Here is a 14,733-nt window from a genome sequence, read left to right as displayed (position 1 = left end):
TAGTCATATATATATCAAATGTCAAATTACAGAAAATAAAAGTAGCAGATACAGCATTCTCTGATCATAATACAGCAAGAGACCAGACATTCATAACAAAATTAGAACACAGGGGGAAAAAAAACAAAAACAACCCACCCCACTAACATTTAAAAGCTATCTTGGCAACTGTAGGGTCACTGTGAAAATGAAGCCACTTTGGTGAAACTTGTATACTTAGAACCTATGGAATGTAGCTGAAAGTGCTCAGAATAAACTTTCTTGCTTTAATGAAGAAGAAAGTATGAAAATAAATTAAGCATTCAACTGGAAATGTTAGAGGAAGAACAAAATGAATGGTAATAAAGTAGAAGGAAACAAATGAGGTAAATGTGAGAACATGAATGAATTATAAAAAACAATTGTTTTCAATCAGTGAGCTTCTTAAAACAATGCATGTTAGCCTAATCAAGTAAAAACTAGGAGAAACTTCAAGTACGTAAAATAAGAATGAAACTGAGGAAGTCCCTACAGGTACACTGGAAGAAAAAAAATAATAAACTACTTTGCTCAAGTCTGTTGATTTTAGATGACAGGTTATTTTGAAGGAAATGTAATTGATCTGAACTGGCTCTAAAAGGATAAAAATAGACAGGCTAATTACAACAGGAAAAATACGGAAAGTTGTCAAATAGAAAATAATAAACCTAACTGGAAATGTAGGAGATCTAAAAGAAGAAAAATTTTGAAATACTGCTGAGGAAATGAAATTTGAACAAAGGAAAGACACAGGTATGCCTAAATGGAAAGATTAAGCATCACAAAAATCTCATTTTCCTTAGTTAATGTATAAATTTAACATGATTGTAATGAAAATATCAGATAGCATACATTTTGATTGTTTTCTGGAAAAAAGGTGATGTTAAACTTGAAACTATAGTTGTAAAATATCTGGAAAAATTCTGAATGGAACAGTTAATGAAAGGACAATAGTTCGTCCAAGATGCTACAGCATATTATGATGAATCAGTAATTAAAGCTGTGTGGTACAAGTCCATGAACAGAGAGTGTCTGTAGTTACATCTCTTCTGTCTTCACGGTTTAAAATAAATTCCAAATGGAATGAATATTTAAATGGAAGTGTTCAGAGACAAAATTGAAATTATTAGTGATCTTAATCTGGATGGAGAGAAGTGTAGCTTTATTTTAGTACATTAAAAAGTGTGTGATTTTTGACCTAGCACTTCATAATCCAGGTATATTTAAGGATATTCTTGCATATTGGAAAAATGACACAGTGAAGGGTTTTATTTAATTGCAGCATTGTTTAGCAGTGAAAGACTAGAGAGTAAATGTTCTCATTAGACTGGTTAAAATAATGTATGATACATCTATGTGTCAGAATTCTATGCAGCCACTGGGGGTGAAAATGAGGTAGCTCTAATACGTGCTGATATAACATGATTGTCAGAGACTGTTAGATGTGGGTGGGGGGCAAGATACGTACAGTACCATGCCATGTGTTTAATTTAAAAAAGAGAATATGAATACTATATGCTTGTTTATGTATAGGATAATTCTAGTAGGACGCAGTCTGTAACTGTGGGTTATTTCTAGGGAGGCCATTTGGATGCTTATTTGGAAAGATTGGAGACTTCCTTTTCTCTGTACACTTTTTAAACTATTTTCCAGTATACATATTTTTAAAAATAAAGTAAGTTTTAAGAAAAGATTCAAGCCGAGCTGTGATGGATCTTTGGTTAACAACTGGAGTTTGGAATTTAAGTGGTAGTAAATGAAGATAGAATTATGTGAACAAAGCTGTGGTTTTGGATATGTTCCCGAATATCAGTTCTTCAAATGAATTAGAAAAGAGGAAATTCAGGGGTAGCAGACTTGTAAAGAGGCTATTGCAATAGCCCAGGTTTGTATCAATACAAATTTCTCAAACGTGTTTTAGTTTCCATCAGCTAGGTCAGTGTTTGGCAGATAACAGGCACACTGGGTATTTGATGGATGAGAATATTCAAGCTTCATCCATTTTCTTCCAGCTGGCCTTAGTAATCATAGACAACGGAATTCCTATAGCATGTTTTGTCTTTATCATTTGGCATTTGCTTATTTTAATAATAAATATTAATAATTATTTGATAAAAAGTCTTTCCCACTATTTATAAACCCAGTGAGGCTACTTTACTCTTTTTTTCCTCCTATTTAAATTGTTGCACAAGATGAATTATGATATATAATATAGTAGACATTATTTTATGTCATTATTGTTTATTTAGCCTTCGTATGTGTTCCTTGAAGCTCTTTTGTTCTTATTAAAATGGAAGTTTTGCATAGTATGAGAACATAGACTCTGAAACCAGGTGGCTTGAATTGGAATTATCTAGTGAACCTTGGGCAAATTACTTAGTATCAGTATACCTCAGTTTCCTTATCTGTCAGTGGAGATTTGAAGATTAAGTATGTATTATGTAAAGTTCTTAAAACAATACTTGATGCATAGTACTAAGTATGTTAAGGAAATTTTTGCTATTATTGATTGATTTGGGAGAAAGTCAGTTAAATAACACCAGTTCTTATTCACTTTACCTGTGTTTGTATTCTTTAAAAATCTGCCCTTTTCTTATTAAAAAGACCAAATTCTGAACCTTTCTTAGTTTCCTTGAAATTATAGTAGCCCCTGTCTCGTGGGGCATACTAACGTGTTAGACCTTTAACAATTGTGTTCATTTTATATTTTCTTTCAATAAATCGCATTCCAGTGTTCAGGGCTATTAATCCACCTTGTTTGCTAATGCATGTTTTATAATTACAAAAAATATGACAGACAGTGGGAACACTGACAAACTTACCTTCTTGAGATATTGACATCTTTACTATTGCTTCGTGCTACACTGTACTAGATGTGTGCATTAATAAGGTGTCCTGTTTGGTCTCTTGCCTTGAAGCTTAATTGCTTGACTGATGGCTCTTTGGACAAAAAATGTAGCCAGTTTCCTGCAGTGTAATTACATTTTACAACTGTTTAAGTAAATCACTTTGTAAAAATAGTTGAAACATTCCAAATATGAAAGATGTAGTTTATTTTCATGTTTAAGTAAGTCACCATTCATGTAATTCTTTAAAATGTTTATTTTTTTAATTTGAAAAATTTTATGAAACTGAATTTATTATTGCAGTTAACTTTCGTAAACAGAACTTGTTTTATTACTGGTGATAGTGGATAGCAGAAGTGAATTTTATATATAACAGATAAGACTATTTACTATTCTTTTTTGAATTTAACTGCACAAATGGGTACGTTTTAATTAATTTCTTTTCCTTTTATTTTGTTTATATTTCAGCCTAACAAGTCATCGTTTACTATTTTTGTTTATGTTATCAGATTTCATAATTAAAGCAGATGAAATGTATTGTGAAATAGAAGCCATCTATTTTGGATTAGCTCTGAAAGTCTCTCTGTACCTGAAAACTACATTATTCTTTTGAGTTATTCCATGATCTGTTTCTAGAGCCTAATTTCATTTGTGTTTGGGAACAGATGTGATTAAATATGTCTGAGATTGGGAACAAATGATTCAGTGTTTGGAAGTATTTAAATTCTGAGTCTTAATTATGTGGAAGTACTTGCATTTTTTAAAAGGTAGCTGTTTGTCTTCCTTTCCTTTTTTACCAAAATTTAGTAGAAATAATACTACTCCTTATACTTTTTGATCAGTATTTCTGTAAAAATACTGTTTTTAAACAAGAACCTCATGGAATAACTACTAAGCCACAAAAAAGAAAAATAATGCCGTTTGCAGCAACATGAATGGAACTAGAGATTCTCATACTAAGTGAAGTAAATCAGAAAGAGAAAGACAAATGCCATATGATATCACTTACATGTGGAATCTAAAATTTGGCACAAGTGAGCCTGTCTACAAAACAGCACCTATCTACATCACAGATATAGAGAAGAGACTTGTGGTTGCCAAGAGTAGGGCAGGGGGAAGAATGGAATGGACTGGGCGTTTGGGGTTAGTAAATGCAAGCTGTTACGTTTAGAATGGATAAGCAATGATGTCCTACTATATAGCACAGGGAGCTATATCCAACTCTTGGGAGGAACATGGTGGAAGATAATATGAGAAAAAAAATGTGTGTGTGTGTGTGTATGACTGGGTCACTTAGCTGTACAGCAGAAATTGGTACAACATTGTAAATCAACTGTACTTTAATAAAAAATAATAAAAATAAACTGAAAGAACCTCAGTATCCCAGAATAGTAAAAAAGGATACTGGAAGTTCCCATGTGGCTCAGTGCATCAAGGATATAATGTCACTGAGGTGGCTCAGGTTGCTACTGTGGTTTATGGTGTGGGTTTGATCCTGGCTCAGGAATTTCTGTATGCCACAGGCACACCTCCCCTCTTGCCACTCCCCTCCCCCACCAAATAAAAAGGGATACTGTCTAGGTCTTTGATATCCTAATATTGTAAGAACAAAACATAACCAGAATATAAGAAAACAATAGCAGTAAAGTCAAATCCAAAAGTTAGTTTTTTAGTTTGAGAGTTAAGAATGATATGATATAGCTAAATAATAACCTTTGTTGAAAAAAGAGTTGTCTTGAATAACAGGATAGCAACAGAAAAAGTAGTAGACTTAATTACTTTCTTATATCATCAAATCAATCCTTTGGCCAGCATTTTTATTTATAAGCCATTTTTCTTCCTACAGTGGCTTTTTATTTTTATTATTTTATTTTTAAATTTATTTATTTTTGTCTTTTGTCTTGTTAGGCCTCACCCTAAAATATGGAAGTTCCCAGGCTAGAGTCAAATCCAAGCTGTAGCTGCTGGCATATGCCACAGCAACACCGGATCCAAGCCATGTCTGCGACCTACACCACAGCTCAGAGCAACACCAGATACTTAACCCACTGAGCAAGGTCAGGGATTGAACCCATGTCCTTATGGATACTAGTTGGGTTTGTTAACCTCTGAGCCACAACAAGGACTCCCCAGTGGCTTTTAATAAGTTAGCATTTAAACTTTTTTATATTAGAAACAAATAGTTTGGAAGTAGCATGTTAACTTTTACTGGAACAACATTTAGAATGTTGTTTGTTTATTAGTCATGTATGTTTATAGGTAAAAAGAAAGTATTTAGGGATAATATAACTGGTTTTTCCTTGGAGTATCAGGCATACCCAAATTTCCTAAGGATGGAAGTTCAGTCTGATAACTCTGTCCTTTGTCAGACACAGTAATATTTTTCCTTCAGTAGCATGAGGCTATGAGTATAAATTGAGTTTGGAGAGTTCAATAGTTGCTATCAATACAGTTATGCTGCATTAGAGTCTACAGGGCAGGTAACAAGCAGTAGCTGAGACAGCAGTTCACATGAGATTGTTGTACAGATAAATCTATTGCATTGCCACATAGTCACATTGTATTGGAGGGAGCTTTTGCTGAATTGTGCAATAGTCAATGACCTTTAATGAAATTAAAATTTTTATAAAATTAAGTATTTAAAGCTAAATAAAAACTGAGCATCTCAGCATTTGTTTTTATGAGAAATATTCTTCATGTGTACTTATTTTCCTTATTTATTAGCAGCTTAGCAAAGCTTCTTACTGTATTATTAACTAATCATTAACTTTTTGGTAAAAGAATATCACAGGCAATTTATTTTTAAAAAACTATGTCATGTAGGTATTTCTATGCATTTGATGAATGCTTAAAATATGCAGAGTACTGGTATTATTTTAGACACTTTCAAGATGAATAACTTTGGGCAAGTTACTTCAGCTTTAGTTCTCAGCTCTCTCATGTGTAAAATTATGGATAAATTAACACCCATTTCATATGGTTATTATTATAAGAATTAAATGAGTTAATATGCACAGTGGTTATAGTAGTTGAGTGGTCAATGAATGTTATCTATTATAATTAATTGAAGATAGTGAGAATTCTTATGTATTCTGTATCCTTATGACAGCTTCTAGAAAGGATGAGAGATAATGTATGTGATGATTCTTTTTACTCTTAATTCGGTCACTTAGTCTTCTTGCTGATTATGTAAAAACTTTGTTGAGACTCCAAGTTAAGGTCTATAAAGGTGGAAAAAATCTTGTACTCTGTTTTGAAGTAGCTTATTTTGGAAATTGTATAAAAAGAAGGTAAGAGTAGCTAAGTAATTAGAAAGAAAGGAAAGGTTTTTACTTTTTCCCTTGCCTGTTTGTGGTTCATAAGTCAGAGAGAACATATTTGATGGGGAGATTAGAAGTGGATTTGAGGAGATGTAATAATAATTTAATAATTCCATTTTTATGTGTATTTCACCCTTTTGTCATTACCCCTTCCTTAATTTCTTCAGTTTCCAGCTTGTGGACTAATTTATGTGTTTAAATAACATTAAATATTTTGATTTTTTTTTTTTTTTTTTTTTTAGGAACATACCTGCAGCATACAGAAGTTCCCAGGCTAGGGGTCAAATCAGAGCAGCAGCTGCTGGCCTACACCACAGCCACAGCACTGTAGGATCTGAGCTGTGTCTGCTACCTACACCACAGCTCATGGCAGTGCCAGATCATTAACCCACCAAGTGAGGCCAGGGATCAAATCCACATCCTCATGGATACTAGTCGGGTTTGTTACCACTGAGCCACGATGAGAACTCCACATTAAATATTTTGAAATTCTATCATCCTCACAAAATGTTAAGAAAAGGAGAGCTAGAATTTATGAAAAGATTTATTGGAAGTTCTCTTTTGATGTATTTTTAATATATCAAACCATTAAATCTTTTTTTTTTTTTAACTTTTACAGTATAACTTTTTAGCCTTGACAGTTGAGTTTGTTATAATATGGTTGCTAAAGCTGAATTGAAAAACACGTCAAGTTTCTAGGAATAAAAGAACCATCTCTCAGCACAATTGTGTAGCTATGTACAGTTCTCTACCAATTGTGATATCTTATTAATGACAATCTGGACATCAGGCCTAATATAATTTGAGGGCATTTCAGGTAGCTCTCTTATCCTTATAGACAAAATCACTTTAGAAATAGAAAAAAACAAATTCTGAAATGTTGTCCGTGTAAGCTTCATAAGGATGGGTAGTCTTACTGACCCAGGAATATACTTTTCCCCTTAGTATCGAATTTGACAGAGATTGTGACTACTTTGCAATTGCTGGGGTTACAAAGAAGATTAAAGTCTATGAATATGGCACAGTCATTCAGGATGCAGTGGATATTCATTACCCTGAAAATGAAATGACCTGCAATTCCAAAATCAGGTATTTACATGATTTTCTTTGCATAATACCATGTGTTTATAACAATTAGTGTCTATAATCGCTACTAGCTTTTTTACCTTTTTGTGAGACTCCTTACACATTCATAGTGAACACTGTAATTATATACAGAGAATACATCAGAATGTCTTTTTTTTAGACATTGATTACTCTTTCCTTGTGGGGGCTAGTAGTTATCATTTTTCTATTTGCCAAATCAAAGTCCTCTTTCTTTCACTTAATCAAATAAAGGTCTTTATTATAGATGGCCTTTCATGGGGTGTTGAATGAAGTATGGCTATAGCCCAATAAATAGTGTCTCAAGGTCAGGAGTTTTTCTTCTAGCTTGCACATATCTCTAAATATTATAACTGTTTATGGTTTTAAGAATTCTTTTCACAAGATCATTTTCATGAGGGCATAGCCTTTAAGTTTCATATATTAGGGGTTAGAGTTCATAATGAGTCCTTTTTAAACCTAGAATACTAATAAAAATGCAGGAACTGCACCTTACTTCTAATCTGCGCCCCCCCCCCCCCATCTTGGAGGAATCCTAGAATGTGCATTTTTCAAACAAGCTTCCTAAGCTGTTCTCATAGGCACTGGCTTGAAAGGGAGTGGTGTAGGGAAATCATTTAAAAATACATTTATTCAGAACTTTGAACATTTTCCATTCATCCTTATACTTTTTTTATCCGAATGAATGACACACACACACACACCATAAATATGTATATATGTAAATTTAAATAAAGTTAATATAGCAAGTATTACAGTCTTTATATAATTTGTTATTGCTTTCTTTTTTGTTTCCTAATTCATTCATAAAAATGGTAGACTGATAATGTTCATTCATTCCTGGTGCTCATCATCAGGAATCTGTTATATACTTAGTTTATATACTGAGTTATTTTTAGGTGGAAAGAGTACAACATTAGTAAGATACAACTTTTTGAATTCTTATGTGGCAATCACTATCTAAGTGTTTTGTCTTAAGCAGACTGTTATTGCCCCATTTTATACACAAGGAAGCTTAGGAACAGAAAGGTTCATTAATTTGCTTAAGACCGCACAGCTTAAGTAGTGCAGGAGCACTTATGGAGGAGCCAGAGTTCAAACAGAAGTAGTTTGGTTCCAGAATCTGTGCTCTTAACCATTTCATGCGACTCATTTATCAAATAGAGGCTGTAATAGTATTACCTGTTTCATAGGATTGTATTTTAAATAAACCCACATAATGCATTCGGCACAATACTTGGCCCATATCAAGAATTCATAGTAAATGTTATTGTAATGAAAATATGGGTTAGAGGGTTTACCTTTTCTGTCCTGACATATGTACAAATATGGCAGTACTTTATGGGCCTTAAAATAATGGAGAGGAAACTGTTCAAGGCTGGAAACTGTGGGTTTGGGACTGAAAGAATCAATATTGTAAATATGCCTCAAACCAGTTTGGAGCACACCTGTTGTGAAAGTGAACTAAATTACCCAAAGCCACTAGTAAGTAACAGATCTGGAATTTAAGCTTAAAACTATATAAATCCAAAGCTCTTAACTTCCATAAAATTCCTTTCAGAAATTCTAATAAGTAGGCTTAAAGGTGCAAATGAACTCTTCCAATCCCTAAAATTTAGCACATATGCAGTTCGTTGAGAGTGAAAAGACCTTGTTGTGTTCAAATGCTTGGAAGTCACCTAGGTTAATTGTTTTGCTTTCTCTATACCTTCTGTGTCTGACTGAAAGCATGCATTTTTAGATGTTGCATTCTTAATTTTGGAACATTTGAAAATAGCTGAAATCATAAATGTTGAAGTTTAATTCCAGCTGTTAAATGCTTTTAATTGCAATTTCAGTCACATACTTATGTTAAGATTTTGATGTAAATACAGAAACCCAATTCAAACTAGTTTTTTGGTTTATATGATTTGGCATAACTGGATCCAGGGGCCGAAGCAGTCTGGTTTGGTCGCTGTTATCTTGCTGTGGCCTGCTTTGTGCCCCGCCCATGCCCCGGCCTTTATTTTCTTCACTTGCAGACATGCTCTCCTCACATTAGGCTCATCATATCCATCTGGCAGCTTGTGATGAGAATGAAAACTAATTACAGCTTGTAACTTGGTAGCTTCAATCAAAAAATCTGGGAATTACATGATACCTTTCTTTCCAGATGTGCTGTGGACAGGGTAATGAATGTGAACTCAAGTAGACCATTTTGAAAGGGTTCTAATCTTCTTAACACATCAGTATTCTTTGTATCATTGTTATCTATTTTTATGTAAAGTGAGGCTTAGCCATATTCTTTTCTTGCAGCTGTATCAGTTGGAGTAGTTACCATAAGAACCTGTTAGCCAGCAGTGATTATGAAGGCACTGTCATCCTGTGGGATGGATTCACAGGACAGAGGTCAAAGGTCTATCAGGTAAATAAGGATACCAGTTACTTGTTTTAAGAATCATTTTTACTTCTTAATAATTGTAGAGCTTCATGTGCTTTGTAATTACAAATTAAAAGTCAGTACTTAGCATTTTTATACCTATATAATACCAACTAATACTTTTCTGAAATAATGCTTTTCTCTTAGACTTTTTGCATTTGTGGAATGTATCAAATTAATTAACCCAAGCAGTAATTTTAGTAAATGTATATATAAAAAGTTTAGGATCTACTTTGCTTTCCATTTGTTTCCACAGCCAGTTGTTTTTCCCTCCTACCATAGTGATAAATTGGTATCCATTTGTTTTTTGCTTTATTTATTTTAAGATCTGTATTCTCTCTGAGACTGTTTTATCTTCCTTCTACATCCAGGAGCATGAGAAGAGGTGTTGGAGTGTTGACTTTAATTTGATGGATCCTAAACTCTTGGCTTCAGGTTCTGATGATGCAAAAGGTACTGTTTGAATCCCCTCCCCCAACTTAATCCTTTTTGCTGACAAAGCTGCAGATATTTGTTGAAACCCATAGCAATCCTTTGTGATTTCTGATTGTTTAAAAATAATCTAGTAAGCACAGAAACATATATCACTCAGGGAGTGGAAGAAAAATGAATATACTCATCTTTATTACAATAATGTTTTTTGAATTCATGCCACATGGTGATATTTTTATAACCATTTCCTTTATCTATACCATCAGATGAACTTTTTTGTTGAATTATTCAGATATCTCTATATATGTTGTATTATATTAAATTCCCAGTGTATACTAAAATCTTTTCATGAATTTATCATGTTTCAAGGCAAAAATTCTACATCTCTTTCTTCCAATTTAATTGACCTCTCCTTTCTTGTGCTATTTCTTTTCTTTTATCCTACTGTCTTGTTTTGGCCTAGTTCTCATCATCAAATTTACAAAGCCCTGTTAACAGATTTCTTTTATCTTAGAGTTAGAAACCTTAATTTCTTTGCCGTTTGCTTTTATACATATAACATGCAGAGTAGTAGATAGATAAGCAAGAGTAGCTCTCCTGTTGAAATTTTCTTTCACAGTGATAGATAGAGCTATCCTATTCTGTAAGAGGAAAATAACACTTTTCTGACCCCCCACCCCAAAACTGTTGGATCAGAAACTAGTAAACCCACGGTATGTGTAGTTTGGAATACCTTCCTTCTTGATTGCTTTATGAAATTATCTTTGAGAAGTTCCTGTTGTGGCTTAGTGAAAATGAACCCGACTAGTAGCCATGAGGACAAAGTTTGATCCCTGGGTCCTCTCAGTGAGTTGAAGATGAAGGGTTGCCATGAGCTGTAGCATAGGTCACAGACCTGGCTCAGAACTGTAGCTCTGAATCAACCCCTATCTGATTCAGTTATACATACAGTTCTGTGTACATAAATGTATGTACACTTGTATATATACAGTGATTCAGTTATACATACGTATATACACATACACACTCTATTTTAAAAATATGTATGTATGTTCTTTTCCATTATGATTTATCATAGCGTATTGAATATATTTCTCTGTGCAGTGCAGTACAATCTTATTGATCATCCCCTTCATGTATAATAGCTTACATCTGCTAAACCCAACCTCCTACTTCCCTCTCCCAGTTACCTCCCCATTGGCAATGAAAAGTTTGTACTCTCTGCCTATTTCTGTTTCATAGCTAGGTTCTTTTGTGTAATTTTTCAGATTCTCCGTGTAAGTGATATCATATACTTGTCTTTATCTTTCTGACTTACTTCACTTAGTATTATAATCTCTAATTCCATCCATGTTGCTGCAATATTTATTCATTTTAAATTGTATTCAAATACACATAAAGTGAACCATTTTAACTGTTTTTAAGTGTACTGCTTGGTGGTAGTAAGTGCGTTGACATTCTTGTGCAACCTTTACCACTCTCAATCCATTGACCCTTATTTATATTGCAAAACTCAAACTCTGATTTGAAAACACTGTTTCTCTTTTAATGAAACAGTTAACTCTCCATAACCCTTCCACCAGTCCCTGGCAATCACCTTTCTACTTTCTGTCTCTGTGAATTTGACTAGTTCTCCTAAGTATCACATATGAATATTTGTCCTTTTGTACCTGATTTATTTCACTTAGCATCATGTCTTCAAGGTTCAGCCCCATTGTAGCATGTATTAGAATTTCCTTCGTATATTAGGCTGAAAAGTAATCTGTTGTATGACTGTACTGTGTTTTGTTTCATTCATGGATGGACAGATACTTTGGGTTGCTTTCACCTTTGGGGTATTGTGAATAATGCTGCTATGTACACGAATGACAGAATCTTCCTTTATTTTCTGCTTTAAGTTCTGGGTGTATACTTAGAAATGGAACTGTGAGATCGTATGATACTTATATATTTAAATTTTTTAGGAACTGCCATTCTGTTTCCCAGAATTCCCACCAGTAGTGCCCAATTATTTCTGATTTCTCCACATCCTTGCCAATATCTGTTCTTTTCATGTCTTTCTTTTTTTCAATAATAATGATCTTGATGGGTATGAAGTAGTATCTTATTGTGGTTTTGCTTTGCCTTTCCCCAATGATAGTGATATTGAGCATCTTTTCATGTGCTTACTGGCCATTTGTGTATCTTCTCTGGAAAAGTGTTTATTCAGGTTCTATGCCCATTTTTAAAATTGGATTGTTTGTCTTTTTGTTGTCGTAGGAGTTCTTTATCCTGGATATTAATTCCTGATCAGATATATGATGTGATGGTGTGCTTTTTATAGACTTATTAAATGATACAAATGTTTATGTGAAGCCACGCTCTCCCTTTTTACTCATTCTATTTTCTGCAGGATCTAGACAGTGGTTCAGAAGTGGGTCCAGGAGTATCACATGTCAGTCATACTCATATTTGTACATCCTTACTAAAGACAGACTTTCTTACTGTGTCAAACTCCTAGGCCTGTTTCCTTTATCTTTTACATTGAATTCTTTCTTAGGAAGCTTTGGTGCAAATAGATATATAGTGGGCCCTATCTGAGAAGCTTGAAACATATAAATCCTACACTTTGAAACTGGTACTGATGTTATTATAGATATGCAATGTGTTATGTTTTTGGAAAAAAATTAATTTGAACAAAAGAACTTAGGGACTGTTTAACTCAAATTTTACATATTAGTAGATGATAAACCTCACCTATCCTCTAAGGTAGTTGGATTTTTTTTTAATTCTTTTTTTTTCTAAATAGGACTGAAGATTCAAGTCATACTTAAAAAAAAAGTTTTTCTTTACATATTAATATTAATCAAACTTGTAATAAAATAATTTTAAGTAAAAAATTCATTTCCTAAAGGCAGCTAGCCAGTGTTCAGAACAAGCTTGAATTTTCTTTTTTTTTAATTTTTTATTTTATTTTATTTTATTTTATTTTATCTTTTTGCCTTTTCTAAGGGCCGCTTCCCACAGCATATGGAGATTCCCAGGCTAGGGGTCGAATCGGAGCTGTAGCCACCGGCCTACGCCAGAGCCACATCAACTCGTGATCCGAGTCGCATCTGCAACCTACACCACAGCTCACGGCAACGCCAGATCTTTAACCCACTGAGCAAGGCAAGGGATGAAACCCGCAACCTTATGGTTCCTAGTCGGATTCGTTAACCACTGCGTCACAACGGGAACTCCTGAATTTTGTTTTTTTTTTTTAATGTAATCTTTAAAAATTGAAATAGAGTTGATTTACAATGTTGTTTCAAGTGTACAGCAAAGTGTGGCAGTTATACATACATATTTATGTATCTGTCTATTTTCAGATGCTTTTTCCTTATAGGTTATTACAAAATATTGATTATAGTTCCGCAAACAAGTTTTGTTTTTCTTTTTAGCTCCTATATTTCAACATGATTTTCCTAGGAGTCACGATTTTGATTTTTTGCTGAGTCAAGGAGACTGTATACAAATAAGGACAATGTGTTTTGTTTGATTTAATTGCCTTAGCGCTTCACCTTGAGGATATTTTCTTTAAAACTCACTTTTACTTATGAAAAGGAGTTTTCACAGTAAATGTTGAGATTGTAATTTTTGAAGTTAAAAAAATTCTTACTATTATCCTTTTAACAGTATTTCCTTATTTTGAAGAACATCTCATTTATATTTGTCATAGACACTTTCTTCCAGTACGTCTATTGATTTCTTCTATACTTCCTCTGAAATGATTGTACTGTTTTTTACCTTTCCTTCTATGATGTTACCTTAGTTGAGTTGAACTTAATTAATTTTAATGTTATTTTGTCATATCTGTTGTATTAGCTCCATAGGACTGCCATAGCAGTGTACCACTGCCTGGTTGGCTTCTACTGTAGAAATTTATTCTCTCACAGTCTTGGAGGCCAGAAGCCCAGAATCAGGTGTTGGCAGTCCCATTCTCTCTCTGAAGACTGTAGGGAAGAATCTTTCCTTGCTGTCTTCTTAGCTTCTGGTGGTTAGTAGCAGTCCTTGACATTCTTTTACTTGTAGCTGCATCCAGTTTCTGCCTCTCTCTGCACGTGGTTTTCTTCACACTCTCCCCTGTATCAAGTCTCCCTCTTCTTATAAAGGTACCAGTCATTGAATTGAGGGCCCATCCTAATCCAGTATAACCTCATCTTGATTTTATCTGCAAAGACCCTATTTTCTATTAAAAAGTTGACTCAATAGGTACCTGGGGTTAGGGCATCAGCATATCTTTTGGGGAACACAGTTTAACCACAATATGTGTTCTTTTTAGTGATCAGTAACCAATAAATTTTGTGCATTTTCCTTTTCTATACTTTATATAGTCAGTGTATCTTCACGGTATTTTAAACCTTAGTTATCCTATAGCTCAGGCAATTGTATTAAATTCTAGTATCTTATATATTGAAATTATAATCATTGTGGTTACCATTATGACTTTTTTGTAACATGTAAATAATTACTCTATGGAGAAAATTACTTTGACCTTTTAAAAAAAGACTTCACTTCTAAGTTAACTATACCTGTTAGTTCTGGTTCATTTTTACGTTTACTTATATTTAAT

General features: G+C 33.6%; 1 protein-coding gene across 14 annotated transcripts in view; it reads left to right on the top strand.

Moving 5' to 3' along the window:
- Nucleotides 1-14,733, top strand: part of COP1 (COP1 E3 ubiquitin ligase) — a 200,745-nt gene that overhangs the window by 119,906 nt on the left and 66,106 nt on the right. For all 14 annotated transcript variants that reach the window (XR_014816273.1, XM_084977699.1, XM_084977697.1 and 11 more), the window contains 3 exons: nt 7,130-7,273; nt 9,584-9,692; nt 10,079-10,160. Coding sequence is in view for 13 of the 14 variants with exons in the window: in XM_084977699.1 (XP_084833825.1) it covers nt 7,130-7,273; nt 9,584-9,692; nt 10,079-10,160 (335 nt within the window). In the remaining variant the exon portion in view is untranslated. The remainder of the gene's footprint in view (nt 1-7,129; nt 7,274-9,583; nt 9,693-10,078; nt 10,161-14,733) is intronic.

This window comes from Sus scrofa, chromosome 9, assembly GCF_054392235.1.
Source record: "Sus scrofa isolate SSC_HxYL_T2T_F1_AM1 chromosome 9, Sscrofa_HxYL_maternal_Yorkshire_Landrace_v2.0, whole genome shotgun sequence".
NCBI lineage: Eukaryota > Metazoa > Chordata > Mammalia > Artiodactyla > Suidae > Sus > Sus scrofa.
This window is presented reverse-complemented; position numbering and strand designations above follow the sequence as displayed.